At 42.0% G+C, this 21,884-nt stretch overlaps 1 protein-coding gene across 4 annotated transcripts; it reads left to right on the plus strand.

The window, feature by feature from the left end:
- Nucleotides 1-144: 144 nt before the first annotated feature.
- On the plus strand, nt 145-20,443 carry LOC102684015 (NFX1-type zinc finger-containing protein 1-like). Of its 4 annotated transcripts, none has more exons than XM_069190840.1 (21): nt 145-771; nt 2,465-2,529; nt 3,184-3,279; nt 4,141-4,269; nt 4,995-5,249; nt 5,447-5,590; nt 5,874-7,583; nt 7,705-7,833; nt 8,300-8,454; nt 9,499-9,642; nt 9,782-9,863; nt 10,974-11,096; nt 11,317-11,391; nt 11,889-12,017; nt 12,235-12,485; nt 13,109-13,248; nt 14,001-14,155; nt 14,772-14,917; nt 15,936-16,046; nt 16,590-16,685; nt 17,666-20,443. In XM_069190840.1, exons 2-21 carry the CDS (start codon nt 2,505-2,507, stop codon nt 19,958-19,960), a joined length of 6,390 nt encoding a protein of 2,129 aa, XP_069046941.1. In that variant the 5' UTR covers nt 145-771; nt 2,465-2,504; the 3' UTR covers nt 19,961-20,443. The 4 variants fall into 4 exon arrangements, with proteins under 4 accessions (XP_069046941.1, XP_069046942.1, XP_015210459.1 ...); XM_069190841.1 differs by having other exon boundaries at nt 145-394; XM_015354973.2 differs by having other exon boundaries at nt 146-771; nt 3,199-3,279.
- Nucleotides 20,444-21,884: the final 1,441 nt, after the last annotated feature.

The raw sequence follows: 21,884 nt of genomic DNA on the forward strand, positions 1-21,884 counted from the left end.
ATAATGGAGATTTCACTTTTTACTCCTAATTTAAAAACCAAATATGCACTTATCTTAAACGTATCTTCATTTGGTGAAAACGTTTGAACATGGTATTGTAACGCTTACGGCCGACAAGCACTGTGTGTAAGAGCCGGCGTACCAGAGCAGGTGACGTCGCCGCCCTTCCCTGTGATAGCAGGACTACAGCTACTGGGCTGGAGAGATCTCTCTTTGGCTCACGGGGCTGGGTCGCTGCAGAGAGACGCGGAAGTCCCGGGTTCGAGCCTCCAGTCGGGATGGGGCCGACCAGATGCGGCAAGGGCGCCCGCCTGAGCCCCCGTTGCGTTACAGTATCAAGATGACAATGATGGAGTTGAGATGTAATCTACCTTGTGTACATCGTGCGCACTTGGTAATGGAAATCATCACTCCTGTTTTCCTTTACAGAAATGGTATCGTCGAGGGGAAATGAAAAGAGAAAATAACAGTAGAATGTAAGCCTGTTCTGAGGACTGCTTGCGGCGTTTTCTGCAATTGTAAAATATTCATTCACGGGAGTCTGTAAAACGTTACCGACAGGAGAGCCTTACCTAGCCCCTGATTATTCATCTGAGTCTCGATTTCCTCCTCCGCCTCAAATAAATTTTAATAAAGTTCAAAGTTTACTTTCACTTCGCCTGAATCGAAACTCGAGCCTAACTTGTCAGGCGAGCGTGTGGGTGCAGTCATTCAGCCCGCACTGCGCTGGAAAACAACAGCTCAAGCGACAGCTGCGCTTCTGCAGAACAGGTAAACAGGCTTTTTAACGTGTGTGTAACAAGCACCGGTACAAATCTACAGGCGCTGAATAACTTCATAGGTTGTTTTTTATGTCGACAGTTTCCCTGGGGGATGTCTTGTTTATTTATGCGCTTCTTTATTGTAAATGGTCGTTCAACGTCGGAGTACAATGTATGAGCATCCACAACGTTTATTATTGGTTCACTACGAAATACAACACTTAGGAATTGAGCGAATTGAAAGTTTTTTTTCAGTCAGTGTTTTAGTGTTTTAGTCATAGTAAATGTGGGTCAATCAAATGTGGAGGGATGCAAAAAGAGGTATGCGAGGGAGAGAAGGGGATTATGCACAGTATTTTATCACGTTTTAGATCAGGAAGTGACGTCAGGAGTGATTATGAGTTACTGACAGTTGAGGCTGATTGAAGTTGGCTGTTGTCATCCCTCTGTACTTTAGTTATAAACTCCATTTAATGTTAGACTGGGACTGGGAGCTCTGACTGCAGACACTGGTCAGCTGCCTACTGTGATAGTGGACACCGGTCACATGGGTGCTCTGTGGAGTGTTTCTATACTATACTAACTATGCCTGAATCAAGATAATCAAACTAACACTATACATTAGAAAGAGATGTGAGCTAAAAACAGATTCCTGCAGTACCCATTACAACGTCACCCTAGTTTGGGCTGATGCAGGTTATCAGAGCTGTTTTCTTCCTTTTATCTAGGTATTAATCCACATGCCACATTACTTTAGATTTCTACAGCTTTCAAACTATGAATTAGTCATTTTATTTTATTTTGAATTAATTCTGACCATGTATTAGTACTGTTTTGATAGCTCGCAGTAAACACCATGTGAAAAAATAAACAGCAGATTTTGAAGCATAGAACCATAGTGCTCTAATTTTTTTGAAGCTGTTAGGAATTTCAGTGGTATAATCATAGCGTTGTATGTATAGGCCTCATGAGATTGTGAAGACTGTAGATTTCACAGGGGATGATCGACTTCTGATATAACCATGGCAACAGGAGCCTTACAGCCACCTTGGGTGGGTACCTCAGACCTCAGAGCTAACCTGCTTCTCTTGCTGCATAGTAACAGGAAGATACAAAAGCAGCCTGCGAGGCTGCAGGAGTCAGACAGATGTCAGCCTCTGATACTGTCTCTGTGCGCATGTATTGAATAAAGACCATTGCTGAGACGTACAGTATATTCTGAGCCTTGAGAGTTAGTCTGCAAAAACTACAATCTAAGATGAAAAGCAACTTTGATATGAAGTGTTTGGCTGTTTCATTTAAACTGGATGTGAGTACAATTATGCCCATAATAACTTATTATAATAAGCTATAATTAGCTATGGTTACAACTGACAGTAGTGACACTAGTTAAATCTCAGCAGACAACCGCAGCCTTTCCTTTCTTTCTGATGGGCATCTGAATGATTTCTTTTCTTGCTTCAAATTCAGGTTGATATGAAATATTTTTTAGTTTTTTCCAAACGTTTTGTAGGAAACTACAGTAAGAACAGTTTAAGTTGACCACTGCTTCCTCCTCTAAAGAGATGTTCATAATATGCATTATTATGATCTGTAATTATTATATTCATTAATGTATTGAATCATTCAAGGTGTAAGTTAAGGTTAGGACTTCATACTTCTGATGGGAAGTTTACACTGTAATTTGTTGTGTTTTGCTGCAGTGGAAGATGCCTTTGATGTAAAGGGGTCCCATCCAAGAACATGTCCAGTAAGGGAGGTCAGCAAAGTAAGTCTCTGTCTTTCTAGAAATTTCTGTGTGACACTTGACAGACAATGGATATGTGCTGTGGGTGTGTAAGTCCACGCATTTTGAGAATTGCTCACAAAGAATATAGAATTTTATCACCTTTTCAGCTGGTAACGTCCATATTTTATCTTGTCGTCTTTGATGGTAGCAAGTGTCTTACCTGCCTCTTACATGCCATGTGGTCTGATCCTCGATGGAGCTGAGGCACGCACTAGCGTGTCACTGACTGATGCCGACACAGGACGCCATGCTGCAGCAGCATGCTTGCTGGAGGGAGTATGGGAACGCTTGGAGAGAAGGGCTGGGGTCCCCTGGAGGGGGGGCTCAGCTGGGTCTGTGTGTGACTGGGTCACATCAAGCAGCCTCTTTCAAACCAATGAACCAAACTAGCGCTTGAACTGGATGACGTATCTCCAGCCACAGCCTTTTGGTAATAGAGCTCCCTCGCACCTTGAGAGCAGGGCCTCGTTAGAAAAAACAATTTCTCATTAACGAACGCCGCAGCGGCAGGTACCAGATCCGTTGGAGCAGGTGGATGCTGGGATTGGTGGAAATGAAAGCACGGCACCTCCGGAGGTCGGCCTGGGTTCTTGCGGCTTGGTTTGTCCTGTAGAATTTGTGAGTGAGAAGCAGTTTCCTCTCGTCTAGGGCCGCCCCCTCGGTCCGGCGGGGCCGTTCCGAAACAGCGGCACAGCAGCAGAGCCCGGGGGAGGCCCCTCCACTCCACAGGTAACAGCGATCCCATGATCCCACACTAGACAGCCGTTTTAGTAGTTATTCCAGTAGTCTTCTCAGTATGTATGCTGGAAGCTTTGAACAGCTCCAGGTACAAGGATCAATTTTAAAGCTAGTTCTTAAATTCAAAATGGCTATGCTTAGGGGACCTCTGATTTTACATTTAAAAATTTAAAAATAATGATTTAAAATTTGAGTTTTTAAACATATTATTGCAAAAGTACTGGGGTTGGGAATATGATGCTATCTATCATGATACTGTGTTTTTGTTTTATGTTGTCTCAAAATAATTATCAGTAATGACTAAATCTGAGCAGTACAATCAATAACCACCTTACTGTATAATCTTCCTGTGTGGAATTATTCTTAATGTTCTGACTGATGCTTTCATCCAAAGCGATTTGCATATGAATAGCTGTGCATTGTGCTGCAGCAGGTGCCAGATCTGCACCCATCCAGTTACACCCCCAGAGCCAGAGCCCTGACCAATCCCCACACCAGGAGCTCAGAGCCTGGCAATGGATCGGCACCAAAGACAGACAGTGTCTTGTATATTTAAAAGAATCTGACTGTGGAAACCTTGGAGGGCAGAAATATTATATACAAATTGCAAATGGTACAAAGTGCAAAGGGCACCGTTCTAATCATATACATATGTTTTTAGGATGTGTGATAAAATAACAACAGTTTGTTTAGGACACGTAGTTTGCATTAGCCAAGAGGGCGGTTATAAAGGAGCTACCATCATACTGAATGTGTATAAGAGTACAGTTTCAGAGCTTCAGCTGTCTTAAGAGTCTTTCTCGCAGCAGAGGAAGATCCTTCCTTTTCTGAAGACCCTGTCCTTCTTTCCAGAGTCCCCTCCAGTGTCCAGCGGCGCCCAGCCTGGGCCGCAGCAGCGGAGTGGCTCCTCCAGGAGGGACAGTCACCCTCGCTCACAAGGGGCAGGGAGAGATCGCGAGCCGCACAGCGCAACTCTCAAGGGTGTGTGTCCGGACAGCTGCTTCCCATTGCACATGAGACGTCTCTTCGCTCCCGCTGGAAGGAACAAATTCAAAAATGAAGGAAGAGAAAGCAGTGTTCTACTTTCTATTTAAGCATATAGTAAAAGGTTACTACTGAAGCATAGTTCAGTACTGTAATCAGTCAACCCCCTCTGGATGTCATCATGTAAAAGTTTGCAATATTTTTCTTAGCCCCCAATAGAACGGTTTAATTCAATTGAATTGCAATCAAGGCCTTTGCTGCTTCTTTAAAGTGCTTTTCTGAAAAGTGTCCAGAACACACTAGAAGATGACAGCCGTCTGTCGTGAAGCTTGGTGAATACACATGTATTGAGGCCATGTGCTTGGCCAGAGGCACGTGGCTAAAAGCCCTTTCAAGTATAATATCCTGATTCTCTCTAGATGCCTGTAGTTTACCACAGGGGACTTTTTGTAGAGGAGGACATTTGTGGAAAGATGCCTCTGTGTTGTATCCATGTCTCACACACTGAATGCCCAGCTGAGCTTTTATATAATACCAACAAGTGGTTTCAAATTAAACAATGAAAAAGTCTGAATAGGACCAGTCATATGCCCTTTTCAATTTCTAAGAAGCAGTTGAATTTAATTAGCTTATTTCTGAATATTGGATGTTGTACGTTTAACTATAGGATTAGCCTCATCTTGTTTTTCGTGTCAAATGTCTAACAATTCCACGGTTTGCAGAGACGCACGATGGAGACAGCAGCCGAGGCAGCCAGTCGGAAGACAGAAGGGGCGGCCGGTCTGCGTCTCGAGGGAGAGCCAGTGAGGGCACTGCTGGGCCTCGCTGGAGGCGTGACCACAGTGCCGGCAGGGGGCGTTTTCCACAGATGCCACAGCCCCTCAGCGTGGTGAAGAATCCAATGGCCATGATGTCTTATTGGGCCTTGGGTGGCTCGTGCAAGGCTGCTCAAGACAGGGGAAGGCCACTCAGACTAGGTGAGAGCTGCTTATGTAAAGGAAAAACACTGCAAGGGTGTGAAGAACATTCCTTCCACATGTCACATTAGTTCAAATACAATACTTAGTTTTTTTTTCTTTATTTGATGTAGTTCTGTGCATCTGTTGCATTTCAAACCACCTTCTTTCTTCGATGTATCCTGTGCAGATATCCCATTAATCTGTTTTGATTCTAGTTAATCAGCATGGCTCGCAGAGAGGTCACCAACATCTCTCCCAAGGAAGAAGAGTCTCCACTGAACCCAGGGAATCTGGACTCAAGCTGTTCACAGACCGCAGGCCTCAGAGTCTTTCCAGAAGTCAGAACGCAACATGTAAAGGTGAGGGGAATTAGAAAAGTTCAGCTCCTCATCATTTGTATTCATTTTATTTTATTTATAATTCTTTTTGGAGTTCCTCTGCTTGTAAAAATATGTTCTTTACAATAAAGTCTGATAAACCTAAAAACAAATCTAAAATACAAGATAAATTATATTTACAAACAATAAAAATTAGAAAGGTTAAACATTATATTTTAAACCTTCTCTTAAAGGGAGCCCAGGAGCTCAAACTTGTAAACCTTGAGCTAAATACTCAGAGAAGTTTTTTTCTAAACATTTCTAGATTCTGTCCCTGCAAGTGAGAGACATGGCACACAAATGCTGTCTGGAAAGAGAGTCAAAAGTATACCCAACCTGCTGGAGATCAGCTGTCATCCAGAGGACCACAAGCAAAGATGGCGAAGTGAGGAGAAGTCCAACAGAGCAAGACAGAGTCCCCATGTTATTTGTTTAGACTACGAGTCTCTACAAAAGATTTTAGAGAAGGATTCATCCGAAATAGTCATGGTGCTGGCAGCTCCAAGAAGTGGTTTGAAGGAACTTTTAGACAAGGAAGACACCACTGATGATCTCATTTCCATTGCTCTTGAGGTCCTCAGTAAAGTGTGCACCAATAAGACCAACAGGCAAAATCTGCAGCATCTTCTTATTGATGTCAAAGAATCTCAGTTTCTGAAGAAGATCCTACCTATGTTTGTACTGAGGGTGAGCAGACATACTGACCCAGATAAAAGAACACAGAGTCTTGTTAAGCTCGACCAAATCCTGGCCCTCCTCCTCACATTAATTAGTGTATTCCCTGCTAGTGCAGTCATCGATGTGTCATTTATCACCACTCTCGTGGAGAGTGAAATCCATCACCTGCAGTCCACAGGAATCACTGTTCTAGAGCAAACAGAGAACAGTTTAAGGTCCCTTCAGGAAATCATAGACCATCTGCAAGAGAGAAAACGAGAAGGGACACTCAGATCAGACAACTATACCTTCTTAATGGGAAATGAGGCTGAACCAGGTGTTAAGAACTACAGACAGATGTCTATCTTTCCCATGTATGAAGACATACATACAACTGATAAACCATTCATGAGGCCTAACATTATTGGTAAGAAATTTGAAGATGGCAACACCTACCTTGATACTCATTTCCGTCTCCTGAGGGAGGACTTTGTGAGGCCTCTCAGAGATGGGATCACCCAGCTTCTGAAGTTTGAAGGGACAGACTTGCGTCGGGGGAGGTTTGATGACATTCGCATCTATTTCAATACCCGTATTCTTTCCCCAATCTGTACGCCTAAGGGGATTCTCCACAGGGTGCAGTTCGAAACTCACAATTTAAAAGGTGTCAACTGGGAGAACTCGAAACGGCTCTTGTTCGGAGCACTGCTGTGCCTCTCCAAGGATGACTTTGAAACAATGATTTTTGCCACTGTGGCCAATCGAGACATGAAAGATCTAGTGAAGGGCATTACGACTCTAAACTTCACTGAAGAAGGAAGATTGAAGCTATGTGACGTTTCTCAGAGTGATACTTTCTTAATGATTGAGACAACTGCGTTTTTCGAAGCCTATCGTCACGTGCTTAAAGGCCTACAAGAGATGGCTACTGAGGAACTACCAATGCAAAAGTACATAGTAGACTGTGATGCTGAAATCTCGGCTCCAAAGTATTTGATGGGACAACAGCATAGTTACAGCCTCCAAGCCCTGAAGACTGATCAGCCTCTCGTACCACAGCAGTGTGCTAAGACTCCAAATATTCAGAAGCCTGATGACTCTGGCGGGACATGTAGCAGTGAGAATAAATCAGATGCTGCCATTTTGGGCAAACACAGTTTAAGGGGCCTACAGTTTAATGATAAAGAAGAGGCAGACATACTGAATTTCAGTCATTGGCCCAGTAAGGAGGAGCTGCATCTGGATGACTCTCAGATGAAGGCGTTGCAGATGGCCCTGACGAAAGAGCTTGCCATCATCCAAGGCCCCCCAGGAACAGGTAATTATCACAAATCATTAGCAGTCCCTCTCCTTTTCTCCTCCATTCTTTCCTTCTCCCTCTATGTCACCCTGAGTTTCTCCCAGTATTATTTAGTTTATATATTGTTTCTGTCCCTCAGGCAAGACGTTTGTGGGTCTCAAGATCGTCAAGGCCCTTCTGGCGAACTCCCACCTCTGGCGCTCTGGAGACAGCTGTCCTATTCTGGTCGTCTGCTACACAAACCACGCGCTCGATCAGTTTCTGGAAGGTGCATGCCCACTGTTGACACTGTGTGTTTGCATTGTATGGAGTGACGCACAGATATTTTACAAAGTTTTATTGTACGCAGTTGTCAACTACAAAATGTTTTATTCTTAGGTTCATGCAAAAGTCTAACATAATTAGAAACAGAAAAGGCAGGTTTTTACTGACTACAATTTTTGATGGAATTTAATGTGCACATTTTCATTTCTAGATTGATTTTAATTAAACCAAATACTACATTTCAGTTTTAACCAACCATTTCAGTTACTGATTAACTGGAAAGATTGAAAACCAGGACTCCAATCTTGCTTAGCATTTGCGTGTCTTACATGCCTTGGAGAATTAATTTATGTACCACAGGCATGTATTTTATTTTTGTTTTAATTCTCAAAATCATTTTCAACATTCTTCACAATATTTTGACTGCAAATTAACTATTATAATGTTATTTTGTTTTTGCTTCTTTGAAGGAATTTACAAGATTTTTAGAGGTCGCAGAGGACTAGTCAGAGTGGGAGGAAGATGCACCAGTGAGATCCTCAATGATTTTTCTTTGAATAATCTGCGGAAAGCTAATAATTTTAAACAGAACCTTCCTGGACATTTGCGAGCAATGTTTGCACAGGTGAGGTACAGACATACTTTTGACATCCTTAGTTTTTTAATTAGCCAATGTGTATTTAATTGTTTCACAAATAGATTCAGAAGGGCAGACATACAGGGATTTTAATCTTGTGTGTAAAAGGTGAGAGCCATTACTGAATCTCTACTAATGTTATAGCTAGAGTTAAAGTTGTTAGAACTATTCAGAGAGAGAGATTAAGAGAGTCAGAATACATTCTGTTGTTGTCCAAAACATGGCTTTTTAATAATTGTTACAACTTTGGGTATATTCTTGGGTGAACAAATTTCCTACATTTTCCTACCGTATGTCTACAGAAATGAAAAGGCCTTTCATTGAAAATGTGGAGAAAAAGATTGCTTAGCTTCTTTTCTAACATTTTGGAATGAAAATTGGAGCTGTAGTATAGACCCAGGCATAATTTTTTAAGGTTGATCCAGAGATTGTTGTTCATGATGAGGAATATTGAACCATAAAGGAATCGTGTGAGGATAGGGAATAGTATCACATAATGTGTTTTGATATTTCCAATTTAAAAGAAATTCGTAAGATTTGAAATCTATTTATGTACACATAGCTTTTAGACATTGCAGTGGGCTTTTACTGTAGGAGTACCTAGAGACTTAACATTACCAGTTAATAGCAGGAAAAACCGAGAACACAAGATCTGACACAAGATATGGCAGAAAGTATTATAAGAAGAGAAACCCAGACAGAATGATAACTGACAAATTGTATGGTTGGCATGGTTGTGGATGCCGTTCCAAGGTAGGTTCAGTGGTAATAAAATGCTGTTTGTCTTGGTTGAATCAATTTGTTGGGTCAATTGCATAAAACATCATTAGGCAAGTGCATCTTTTCCTGCGGGATATCATGCTGTCTGGTGGATAAAGCTGCCTACAGGTTTCCAAAAGGGTCCAGCTGTGGTATTTTTTCTGTGTTTCAAGGATGATAGCCTTTATGAACTATACAATCCAGGAAAGAAAGACAGATGTAGTCTCGGTGTGTCAGCATGCAATGTTTGAATGACAGTGCTATTGTTTGCAGCTCACAGATGAGAGGAAAGACAAAGAGCAGCTCATTGGGATGATGGCAGCTCTGCTTGAAAGCTCCTCCAAGGGAGTGGTGCATGAAAGTGTCCTCGAAGATTATATTGTCACTCTTCATGGGACCACCCTGGGGAAAGCAAAGGTTGGCCAAACACACACGGCTTGTTGACCTGTTTTATTTCATTTTTCTGAGCCTTTCTTAGTCTACAGTGTAGTATTCCTGGCTTGCCAGAAATTAAGAGGTATTGTATTGTAGTTAATTGTCATTTTTTGGGCAACAGGGTGTCTCAGGCAGGAAACAACGGTCACTGATGCTAGAATGGCTTGGAATTTCCATGCTGAGCAATTCTTTGAGCCAAATGGGTGAGATAGATTCTTCTCCTCTTTCATCGTTCTGAGCAGTTCCTAAATACCAGTTCAGAAACACTAGATGTTGAAATACAGTAACAGCTAACCTCAACAGCCAAAATGTTCAAATAATTATATCCTCGTATTTCAAAATAAGTTACAGAATAATTTGTATATATTAAATTTTGATGTTTGAAAATTAGATAACAGCATATTTTACATCTGCACTTTGTTTTGATTAGTAATGTACAGCCTGTAAGATATAGCATTGTTCTGTGGTCAGTAAATTTCAGTAAGGTACATTGACAACTGTATGTGTACTTTTTTCTTAGTTTTCAGTTTCTAAAAATTCATAGTTTTTAACATATTTATTTTGACAATTTTGTTTTCTATTTCATGTGCAGATACTGTTCAAATTTGAGAAAATAAGGCAGAGCAGAAAGTTAATGTTTTTTAACTCCTGCATCTCTCACATCGTCTGTTTTGCACCTCATTTCTGTACTCAAAGAAGTGAAATCAGATAAAAGATCAGTTCATCAGCCTCAGGAGAGGCTTTGACATCTATAAGAAAAATGATTTCTTTGACAAATGTAGCTTAAGAAATCCAGCAGAAATATCACTATATGGTTAACATAGTATTCCAATATTATTTTTACTGGAAGATGGTGAGGGACAAGTGTTAATTTTCAGAGTCAATGATGTCACTGGCTTGTGGGTCTGTGTGACTGGGGTCAGTGTGATGTCAATGGATGTCGCTGCAAATGAGTTTGCAGATCCTCTGCAGAGATAGTTTTTCATATTTGTCAATTATTGGAAAGCAAACTTCAGAATCCAACAGAATACATCAAAATACAATTTCAAATCATGTGATTTAATGTGATGAGGAAAGTGGAAATCTGTTAGAATTTAAAGAACCAGAGAAGACTTAAAAATAAAAAATAAAGCTTGTCCTGGAGCATATTAGAAGAGGGATTTTCAGATGGAAATCGTTCAAGTAAAACATATCCCCCCTCCGCCCACACGTAAACATTAAATCATGGGTTTAGCTGGCCGTCCACAGCACAGCCATGACAGCATGTCTTCATGCAGCTGGTTCAGCTCTCACGTCTCACTCACGGGTTGCAGAAATCCCAGACCTTCCCGATCGTGCATCTGTGGAGGAGGACGACAACAATGAGAGGATGAGTGAAACGCGGAGTGAGCTCGGAGGGTCCGAGGAACTGGAAGCTTCCTCTCAGGAAGCCACAGGTACCAGCTGTCCAAGATTAGCTGTGGAGGACAGGTCCATGGCGGCGCTACTCTTTGACAGAGTTTCAGACCGTCTTAAAATGAGACGGACACATCGATGGATCTCACTCAAGGACACGCACTGAACCAGCATGTTTCAGTCTTTCGTCTCATTAAGGAGTTACTTCAGTGGTAGTTTTATACTTAATGGTTTGCATTGCGGTTACTCTTTCCTTTATAGGTTTTGATGATTTGGAAAGCACTGACCCAGAAAATCTCTATCAGTCTGAAGGCGAAGAAGCTGAACCTGAAGATGGTAAATTAATCTTAAAGATACGGAATTTCATTAATGAATTGTAATTAATTACACTGTTACTGTAGCTCCTTGATTTATACACATCACAAGAACAATTATACATTTTGAAAAATTCTAATGATTTTATCTGCTACAGATTTAGTTCTGAGCTCTCCACTGTCAATCTACTCCGCATTACAACAGCGTGTAGAAATTGAAAGGGATTAACAGAGCAGCTGTTTATCTAGAAAGAAATATAGTATACAGTATAGCTGGAGCCAATGACAAACGAACTTTCAATACATTTTTTAATTGTTAAACTCTTATATGAGTTGGAAACAATGGAAATCACTTTTAGGTTTCTAAAAAACTTTATAGATTTATAAAAAAGATGATGGAACCACCAAACCCACATCTATTTATAGTATTGTATAAAGTTGAGTGATACCACACTTACAGTATATCATTCCCAAACAAAACAAACACCAATCAGAATGACAACTCTGCTTCAATTTAAGAGAATAATACTGAAGACGAGATAGACGAAGATGAAGTTGGTTCATTGCCAGATGAGATGAGCTCTTCTGACAAAGACGTGGAAAACGCAGCAAAAGTCATGGAGCTGGCAGACGCCATCAAACAAGAAGGTGTGTTATAGCAAAGCTGTCACATGGCAAAACAGACTTCTTAACGCAGCTGGATGGGGAAGAGCCTCTTTCTGAAGCTGAGTGGAAGTAGCGTCTCATCCAGGCCCCTAATATTCCCGCATGCAGTTCTTCATCGGGAGGAAATGGAGCACTTTTACAAAGCGCAGATGCTGGGAAATGGCGGGGAATTAAGGCAGGTCTTTCTGTGTTTGTTCAGACAGCATGAGTGATGTTGCCAGCGTGACTACAGAAGGGGATGAGGCTGCATCTGACCTAATCCAAGTCACCGAAGAGGCTGACCTGGTTCAGGCTGAGAGAATGATGGAGGGGGATGACGTGCAGAAGCACATCCAGCATGCTCAGAAGAGAGTGGCCAGGACGCAGCAGGAGCTTCTTGTATACATCCCTGCAGAGCAGGAGGGTCCCGAGGAAGAGAACAATGAAGAAGCCCATGATGAGGAATGGCAGGTATGTTTATACAGCAGACTGTTGTATTCCGAGTCCCAGAACGCCTGCATTCCAGTAATGGGCCAGTCAGTGATAGAATGTCATGTCTCCTCCCCTACCTGTTTGCAGTCTTTTCTGATTACAACACTGGTGACCCCTAGTGGCCCACCCTTGTCATTACACATCCACCTCAATGCAACAGGGACAGTATGCTGTAAGTGAAATAATTGCACTAGGACAATGACATCTATCAATTCTTCCATCATCAGATTTCAGATATCACTATCATTCCTACTAGGTACTGTGGCACCACACAGCCTACCCCAGAAACATATGGCTCAAGGTGGAAACACCCCCTGGAATAAAACACCAGTCTGTCTTAGGTTACACACACGGGGCTGATTCAGAGGCTCATTTGAACCTACCCAGTGTTTCATTGAAAGACTGAAGGAACCCGGAGCATCAGGGAAAAAGCTATGTGAACAGTGGGAGAGCATGCAAACTCCACACAGAATGTGCTCCATTCTGGAACCAAGCCCTGGACACAACACACTATCACTGACCACCACAACCCATCTACCAACCCATCATCAACCCATCATTTAATGGAAAATAAAATAGCAAATTTTCTATTCTGTTCTCAGATAACAAAAGAGATGAAGAAAAAGCTGAAACAAGTTGTAAAGCAGGAGATTCAGAAAACTGAATATATGCTGGAGGAAGAAGCTGCTCAGATCGCTGACCTTTGGGCACTGTCATACAGACAGCGCTGGAGCCTATACCGGTAAACAGCGCCCTCTGTGGGCCACAAGAACAAATGCAGCCTGCTCAAGACTTATTTAAACATTGGGACAGGGGAATCCATTCTTGGCCCTGGGGATCCACAGATCTGCTGGGTTTCAGTGCAAATGAGCTTAATTATTTATTATGAAATAAGATTATGAAACTGGCTTGTTTAGAGTCTTATCACGTTTTTTCTTCTCAAATGTTGGAGATTTCAAGTTACTTGAGAAACAGTAATTAAAAGGCAATTTCCTACACGAAAACAATTAGATGGTTGGAATGAAACCTATTATTTGATCTATGAAATGTTCAATTATTTAACTGAGTGCAGAGATTCGGAAATAAAGCAGAAGGTTTATGGGTCCCCAGGAAAAAGGAGTTCATCGTGCTTGTGTCAATTTCAATAGCAAGATGTCTCTGAATGCAGAGCAGACTGATGCCCACTGTTGTTGTAGCCATAAGGCTTGAAATATACAGCAACAGTATTTACTGTAGACTTTAGATTACACTTCTGGAGGGGAAAGACAAAACATTAACACAGTCTTCTGTTTTATTTTAAAATAAAGGTAATATCCAAGGTGTTATTTAATGTTTTGACCTTAGTTAAATAACAGTCCAGATCTTCTGTATTTAGTTGACATGTACTCGGCCACAACCCATTTCTCCACCACAGTGACAGCCTGAAAGATTGATCAGCCCATTCTTCTCTGCCTTTGTTGTGTGGCTGTTAAATGGTATGAATGTTTCTCCCAGGCTCTGGCTTCACAAATACCGATGTGACTTACGGGTCAGAGTTCTAGAGGACGAAAAACAGTATCAAAGGATAGTGAACCGCATTGATGAGCTGCGAAACCTGGAGGACGAGTCCATCCTGAAGACGGCCAGCGTCATCGGAATGACCACCACCTGTGAGTCTGGACAAGTCATTTCCAAGAATGGCTGTGATCTTGGGCAGGAAGAGAGCAGCAGATTCACGAAAGCAAAGGGCTATCCCAAGCTTATCTCCTACCATTAATGGAAAACCCCTCTTCTGATTACAGTCAGATAAGATCACATTATTGGCCATATACAATTTCTTGCATTAGGAATTTCTTTTTGCGTAATCCAGCTTTCTCTCCATGAGACACACAGACAGGGGGGGAAGCTTGGGGTCAAATGGGGTCAGCCATTTATACGGTGCTGGAGTATAAATGGAGTAGCTGTGGTTAAAGGCCTTGCTCAGGGGCCCAACGGAGTAGGATTCTTCTGCTGGCTGTAGGATTTGAACCAGCAACCTTCCAGCCACAGGCACAGATCTTAAGCCACACCCACTCAGGAATAAAGTCTTTTGACCTGGGAAAGCTGAGAGGAAGTGAGTTACGGTTCGTGAAATTTTCATGCTTGTAACTCCAAGTGCAGTTTTGGTTTACACTGTTTATAATTCTGCCACAGAAAACACATTATGAGGATTGATCCTGTATTCTGAATGGAGTTTTGTGTACCTCCAGTGGAGCTGAGATACATGCAGCACAATTTCGTCCCCAGGTGCAGCCCGATACAGGAAAGTCTTACAGGACATCAAGCCCAAGATTGTCATTGTCGAGGAGGCAGCGGAGGTGCTGGAAGCTCACATAGTGACAACACTAACCCCCGCATGTGAGCACCTCATTTTAATTGGGGACCACCAGCAGGTGAGAGAGATACCCGCAGACACGGGAGGTGTTGTTATTTTGAATAAAAGCAGTGCCTCCCTAAAGCACAACAGAACATGTGCTTTTCACTTGATTGTACATAATGAGGCCTGGATTAAATCCAAAATGCCAGCATGGCAGACAACTGTAAATTGTGATGATGGCTGTTTGTTTTTCTGTGCTTCTAAGCAAATTAGTCTGCATCTAGTTGGTAATGTGACTGCCATGCACTGTTGATTTAAACTTTAATTGTGGCCTAAGACACAATGAGACATGATTGTCAATGAGACCTTGTGAGCACCCCTACTGAAGCACTGACATTGTTTCTGGAGTGTTTCCTTGGGGTGTATTAATTGTAGAACAAAGGCTGAATTCTACAGGTAAGGTACTAGATGGCACGCAATGAAAATGATAGAGTCAAGCGCCTGGAGAGACAATATAAGTGACTGAAAAGTAGACCACGGGACTTATTTTGTGCTGGAGGTGTCAAGGCCCCCTCTCATTTGTAACTGTTCTTAAATTGTTAAACTGACACTCTGAACCCAAGTGAACATTTGATCCTAAACACTGCTGTATCCTGTCTTCTGAAATCAGGACTTGTCCTGGCCCAAGGCTACTGTCTCTACAAGTTGCAAAACATATCATATCTCATTAATAATCCCAAAGATCACTCAAATACTTTATAGCAAACAACTAGGTTCTTGTTTTTTCGTGACTACTTTAATGCTCATATTATTGCATTAATATGAGAAACTTAATTTTCCATATTATTGCAAGGAGAATTTATGAGGATCATAGTCGTTTTTATTATTTGAAGGTAAAGTACATTTCCTACTTAACCCTTAAATAATAAACAGTGTCCGTGTTTGAGAGGCTCATCAGAATGGATGTACCTTTTTTCCCTTAGACCTAGGTTACTGAGAAAAACCTGATTTGCTCATTGCTCTTGCTCATTGCTCTTCAATGAATCAGATTTCAGTGTTTGCAGAAACAAAAATTTGTGTTGTTTTTATTTTAGCTTCGTCCAAGTGCTACAGTGTACGAATTGGCAACAAATTTCAACCTGGAAGTGTCCCTGTTTGAGAGGCTCATCAGAATGGATGTACCGTTTGTTAGGCTTGACTATCAGGTAAATATGATGCCTTTTGAGTACTTTGTACACAAATGTGTTCCTTCAAGTGTTAGGATGTAAAGTACCTTTGCCAATGAACATCTGAGCACTTGTGTATGATGGTAATGGTTTAGCTGCTCATGTGAGTATGCACTCTGTCTCTGCTCACATGGAATTTGCATCTTTGTTTTTCTTGAATGTTTTGTGGAGAAAAACATTCAGCTCACAAGGAGGTCGGTTTAGTAATTATTATTTATTGGATATTTTAATATCAGCAGCAAGATTATGTTCTTTAGTTAAGCTTTTTTCTACAAAAACTCAATAGATGTCTAGGAAAGATCATTAGAATCTGTTTTCCTGCAGGTGAAAGCATCTGTGTTTTGTAATGGTGCTTAACTTTATTACCAGTGTACATTATGATATTTAGTCTGATAAAGCTCCTCATATTGACTCTTATCAAATAAGGTTTAACTTTGCACTGATGTGAGTTTAGTAAACAGTATTAAAATTATACATTGAACTGTACCATTAGATTTTTTGTTTTAATATCCCCTTCTGTAGCATCGTATGCGTCCCGAAATCGCCCAGCTGTTAACTCCACACATCTATGACAAGCTTGAAAACCACATGTCAGTCAACCTGTACGACAATATCAAGGTAATCTTGCAATAGTCTTGTTTCTGCTACCCAATGCAAAAATGTTGTGCTGCCTCAATTTACCATGCGTGAGAGTCCTCACCCTTCAATAAGGACTCTACAGGGATCTGAGCACAAACAAAACAGACAACAGCAGTGCTATGTAGTGCAGGAGGCTTTGTTTCAGAGAATGTGCAGGTCTTTACAGCACATTCTTTACACCAGAGCAGCCGTCCCCAAGTCCCAGCCACCATGCATGTCGTTCATGCCCTTCTTATCCCGAGCAAAACCCCTAATTACACCCATGTGAGAAAGTGCATTACAACACCAATCACTGATGGTCATCTAATTAAATAATGAACACCCAATGTGGCTATTTACAACATTTAGACAGCCATAATTGCAGCTAGCCCCATCTTAAGATGCCCAGCCACACCAAGTTATTAGATTTGTGTTTATTAAGTAACAAAATGAGTACAGTGGCAACACAAATGTGTCAGTTAACAAGGGTTAAAAGTCTAAAATCTTTATGAATCTGTCTTTGCTATTTAACAATAATTTTAATGACAAAGATGATGTTTTAAACAGTCACTTGAGAATTGCAAATAAATCCAATAGTGTTCATCTTTAGCAGTAAATGACAGTGTGATAAGGATTACTTATAACAGGGTAGCTTCGCACAGGTCAGATTCTCTGAAACTTCCTCGATTTCTACTTAAAGTGTTTCCCTCTCTCAAGTACATTTAAGTATGGAACATATTTTAAATACATCTATAGAAATATGGTTAATATAAGACATCTAACATGATTATGAAATTTTACAAAACATACGAAAACACCTTGAGGGGCACAAATGAACTTTGACACGAGTCACACTTGACAAAAAACTGTACTCTGATTCCTAAGTATTTTTGTGTTGTTTGTATGTCATAACAAACTTTCAGCTTAATAATAAAACTAGCCTTGTGTGTGAAATCATAGTATTTTTTTATTTTACTTAGGGTGTCACCACAAATGTCTTCTTTCTGGAGCACAAACACCTGGAAGAAAACATCCACGAAGGTCGAAGCCATCAGAACCTTCATGAAGCAAAATTTGTGAAGTCACTTTGTTATTACTTTATCTGTCAGGGGTATAAGCCTTCTCAGATAACAGTTCTGACAACATACACAGGGCAGCTGCACTGTTTGAAGAAGCAGATGCCCAAGACAAAATTTGATGGAGTCAAGCTGTGTGTGGTTGACCGTTACCAGGGAGAGGAAAATGATATTATTATACTTTCGTTGGTCAGGAGTAACCTGGAAGGGAAAGTTGGTTTTCTGAAAATACCCAACAGAGTGTGTGTTGCCCTCTCGAGGGCAAAGAAAGGCTTGTTCTGTATTGGCAACATGTCCATGCTTTCCAGGGTTCCTCTGTGGAGCAAAATCATGAATGTTTTGAGCAACAATGGTCAAATCGGTGAAGCCTTAATGCTGCGCTGTGAGAATCACCCTAAAACAATTACTTTTGTGTCTGACGAAGAGGATTTCAGCAGGGTGCCCCTGGGTGGATGCTCGCTGCCCTGTGAGTACCGTCTGAACTGTGGCCATGTCTGTACCAGGCTTTGCCATCCAAGCGATTTGGAGCACAAGGAATTTAGATGCGTGAAGCCTTGTGAAAAAACTCTGTGTGAGGTTGGGCACAGATGCCCCAAAAGATGCTTTGAAAAATGCGGTGCGTGTCAGGTGATAGTCACCAAGACGATCCCAAGTTGCGGGCACAAGCAGGAGGTGCCCTGCTCAGTGCCCCCGGACCAGTTTACCTGTCACATTCCCTGTGATAAGAGCCTGCCATGTGGCCACCCTTGTGTCCGTGAGTGTGGCTCCCCCTGCACTCACAACTGCCCGCAGTTGGTGACAGCTGACCTGGACTGTGGCCACCAGAAGAAAACTCAGTGCTGGAAGAAGAGGGAGGCCGAAGAAAAGAACAAAAGGATCACATGCTGGGTGAAATGCGATGCACAGCTGGACTGCGGCCACGCGTGCTCCGGAAACTGCACGGAGTGCTCCCGTGGAACGTCGCACATTCCCTGCCACTTGCGTTGTGGAGAACGATTGATCTGCTCCCACAGATGTCCAGGGAAGTGTCTGACAGAATGCGTGCCTTGTGCCGAGTCCTGTGAAACCAGGTGTTACCATGGGAGTTGTAATAAGATATGCTCGGCGCCATGTTGGCCTTGCAGAAAGAAATGCGGCTGGGGCTGCAAACACTGCCGCTGCACGAGGCTGTGTTTCGAACCCTGCAACAGGCAGCCGTGTCTCAAACATTGTTCCAAGAAGCTGAGATGTGGCCACAGATGCATCGGCATGTGCGGAGAGCCATGCCCGGAGAAGTGCCGCGTGTGCAACCCCGAGGAAGTGCAAGAGGTGTTCTTCGGGAAGGAGGCCGAGCCCAGTGCCCGCTTCGTACAGCTGATGGACTGTCGCCACATGTTCGAGGTGACGGGCTTTGATGCCTGGATGATGCAGGCTGAAGAGGACGAGGTCATTCAGCTGAAGGCTTGCCCCAAATGCCAAACTCCCATCCGCAGGAGTGTACGGTACGGCCCCATTGTCAAAAGAATGCTGATGGATATAGAGACTGTGAAAAGGAAGATATCAGAGATGTGTACAGAGCAAACCCTGAGTTCACTGAGACAAAGAGAGGGTCTCGGTATACATGTACCACAGATCCAGGACCTGTTGTCCAATTTAAAGAATCCTGAAATAGACCTTCACAGTAAAGTCTTTTACAGCAAACAGATCATTCTTCATACAAAGCTGGCCGAATTAAAACACAATGTTCAGGTGACCTTGCCAAGTAGAATCCTTCAGTTCAAAGTCAAAATGCAGATAGACCAATGTAATGAGATTATCTCCAAAGGGGAACGTGACATGACTGAATATGAAAGGGAAATCAAAAGGATTTCTCTCCTGGCGGAGGCCTACACCATATCTCACATGCGTAACAAATTTCAGACTTCATTATTGTTGTTTCCACAACATGGGGAACTGGAGGAAATAATCAACCGACTCAAAGAAAGTGTGATGATGCTTAAAGAAGAAGAAATTAAAAATCTGAGAATAAAGCTTGACAGCATTGCAAAGATGCTGCATCTGCATGTGAAAGACAAGATGTTGGATGAGACAGGGTATACTGTGATTGATTGTACTATTTTTAAACAGCATCACTGGCGCAAGTGTGGTAGAGGGCACATTTACTTCACCAAGGAGATTGAAATGCAAATGAGAAGGTGCCCTGAGTGTGAAGCACAATAGCCAGTAACTGACCAGTGTTGCACCTTGTGAAGATCTGGTTGTAAAATGAAATTCAGACACCTGTAGCATTAATATCACAGTGCAAAAGGTACAGCAAAAGTCCTTATTGTCGTTTCAATAAGGTGTTTGACGACACAATACTTAAAATAAGTCAACTTTGCCCAACACGTTCTCCCATTTATTTTCACAATGAGAACCAAGGAAAAGCTGTAATATCCCATATAAGAGTGGTTATAATAATGTGCTTCATTTGTGTTTAGCTTCTTGTGTCTGTAGGGAGCAGAGGGGAAATTGATTACTAGTATTATGGTTTGGTACCTGATATTTGTCAGGACACTGTTAACAGTTACTTCGTTTGTCTGACTTGATGAATGTTGTTGTGTAAGTACTAACTGCTCAATTTCTAATGCAAGTGTTAGCCAACAATACACATTATCATGCACAAGGCTTTGGATTAACGGTAAAAATGATGTTCAAAGAGAATTTTGAATACATCTTTTATTTGACTGTTAGTGTTAATTTTCCATTATCCATTAATTCTTTAACATCTTTTGAGTTCCCATTATTTACTATGTGATTTATATTATGAACATATTTTCATTATATATTGCTTTGTATTGATAAAATTTAAAGTAAATTAAAAATAAATAAAATAAAAAGTTAATTTTGTTACGTATTATAATTGTGTAGACAGAAATCATTATAGCAATGTAATTTGCATTTCCCTTGACTGAGAGTGATTATTTTTGGTTTTTAGACATCCTAAATCTGAAAAGTGTTTGTCTTTTAACTTGTTTCTTCAATCTAAATTGTTTCCAACAACTTCAACACACAGACCTGTACACAGTCTCCTCTCTCCTCCTGGCCATTAGCTAGCTCCTGCTGGTTAACCAACTGATGACGAGCAGACACAGGCGGGCGGGGGTGACGCTATATCCAACATGCCCATAATTACTTTCTTTCCTACAGAGATCCATTTTCAAGAAAAACCTGAAAGAGGGCAGTTAAAATATTCAAATATTGGTACAGGGCTAATTCCAATTGAAAATCCCCTATGACCGTAGTCAATGTACAGATATGACCCAGATCGAGAACTGAAATCACTCATCCCACAATTAAGCGCTCAGCTGGAGCAGAAACCAGGTGCCAGTGTTCCTCCAGGACCAGGGCTGGAAGCTACTGGTATATCTCTCACACAGAGACCTGACAGCAGCAGGACACGTCAGCTTGTGCTGCGATCAGGGCACATGTTCCCCAAGTGGGCGCTCAAGGGGTAGCTTGAAGTGTGTGAAGCCCCAGCCTCAGTGGAGACCTTTAATATTGACTCTTTGTCCTGGAGGGCTGCTGTCCTGTCTGTTCAGGTCTTCATTCCACTCTGAACTTTTAACAACTTGTCAATCAGATTGTTCTTTTACGACCACTGATAACGTCTGGCTTCCTGAGGTTTAAGGAAAGATCTATAAAACCTGTCTGCTGAAATGGGTTCCAGTGTGTGACAGTTCTCAGAGAAGCCAGCAGGAAATTAGGGCTCTGTCGTTGCTGCCTGATAACAGGATGATTGTGCAGTTCAAGAGAGAAAAACAAAAACAGCAGTCATTCATGTGACACCTGAAGCCAACACAACACGCTCTGTGTGGTTTGTGCTAAATGAGGGATCACTCTGGACTCAGGTGATGAAGCTGTAAGAAATAGCAAGGGGTACTCTGGTCTCTACCAGTACCAGAGACTCTGTCAGACAATGCAACTACGTAAGGCCAAACTAAGCCTTAGCAGCGCTCCTTTCGGAAGATACGCTCGATTTCGTCCTCTCTCACCGGAGCTCGGGAGCTTTGCCGTCACGCAGACGCAGAGCCCTTGTGCAGTCGCCTCCCGGCCAGCAGGGGGCGGCAGCCCGGAGTCCTGGCCCACGGCGCCCGCGGTGCGC

The sequence above is a fragment of the Lepisosteus oculatus genome, chromosome 6 (genome assembly GCF_040954835.1).
Source record: "Lepisosteus oculatus isolate fLepOcu1 chromosome 6, fLepOcu1.hap2, whole genome shotgun sequence".
In the NCBI taxonomy this organism is placed as follows: Eukaryota; Metazoa; Chordata; class Actinopteri; order Semionotiformes; family Lepisosteidae; genus Lepisosteus; species Lepisosteus oculatus.

Excerpts from the sequence above, each read along its gene's own strand:
- LOC102684015 (XM_069190840.1), top strand. The coding sequence starts at position 2,505 with ATGTCCAGTAAGGGAGGTCAGCAAA. Across the intron at positions 11,392-11,888 it reads AGAAGCTGAACCTGAAGATG|AGAATAATACTGAAGACGAG; the intron begins GTAAATTAATCT and ends CTTCAATTTAAG. Across the intron at positions 12,018-12,234 it reads AGACGCCATCAAACAAGAAG|ACAGCATGAGTGATGTTGCC; the intron begins GTGTGTTATAGC and ends GTGTTTGTTCAG.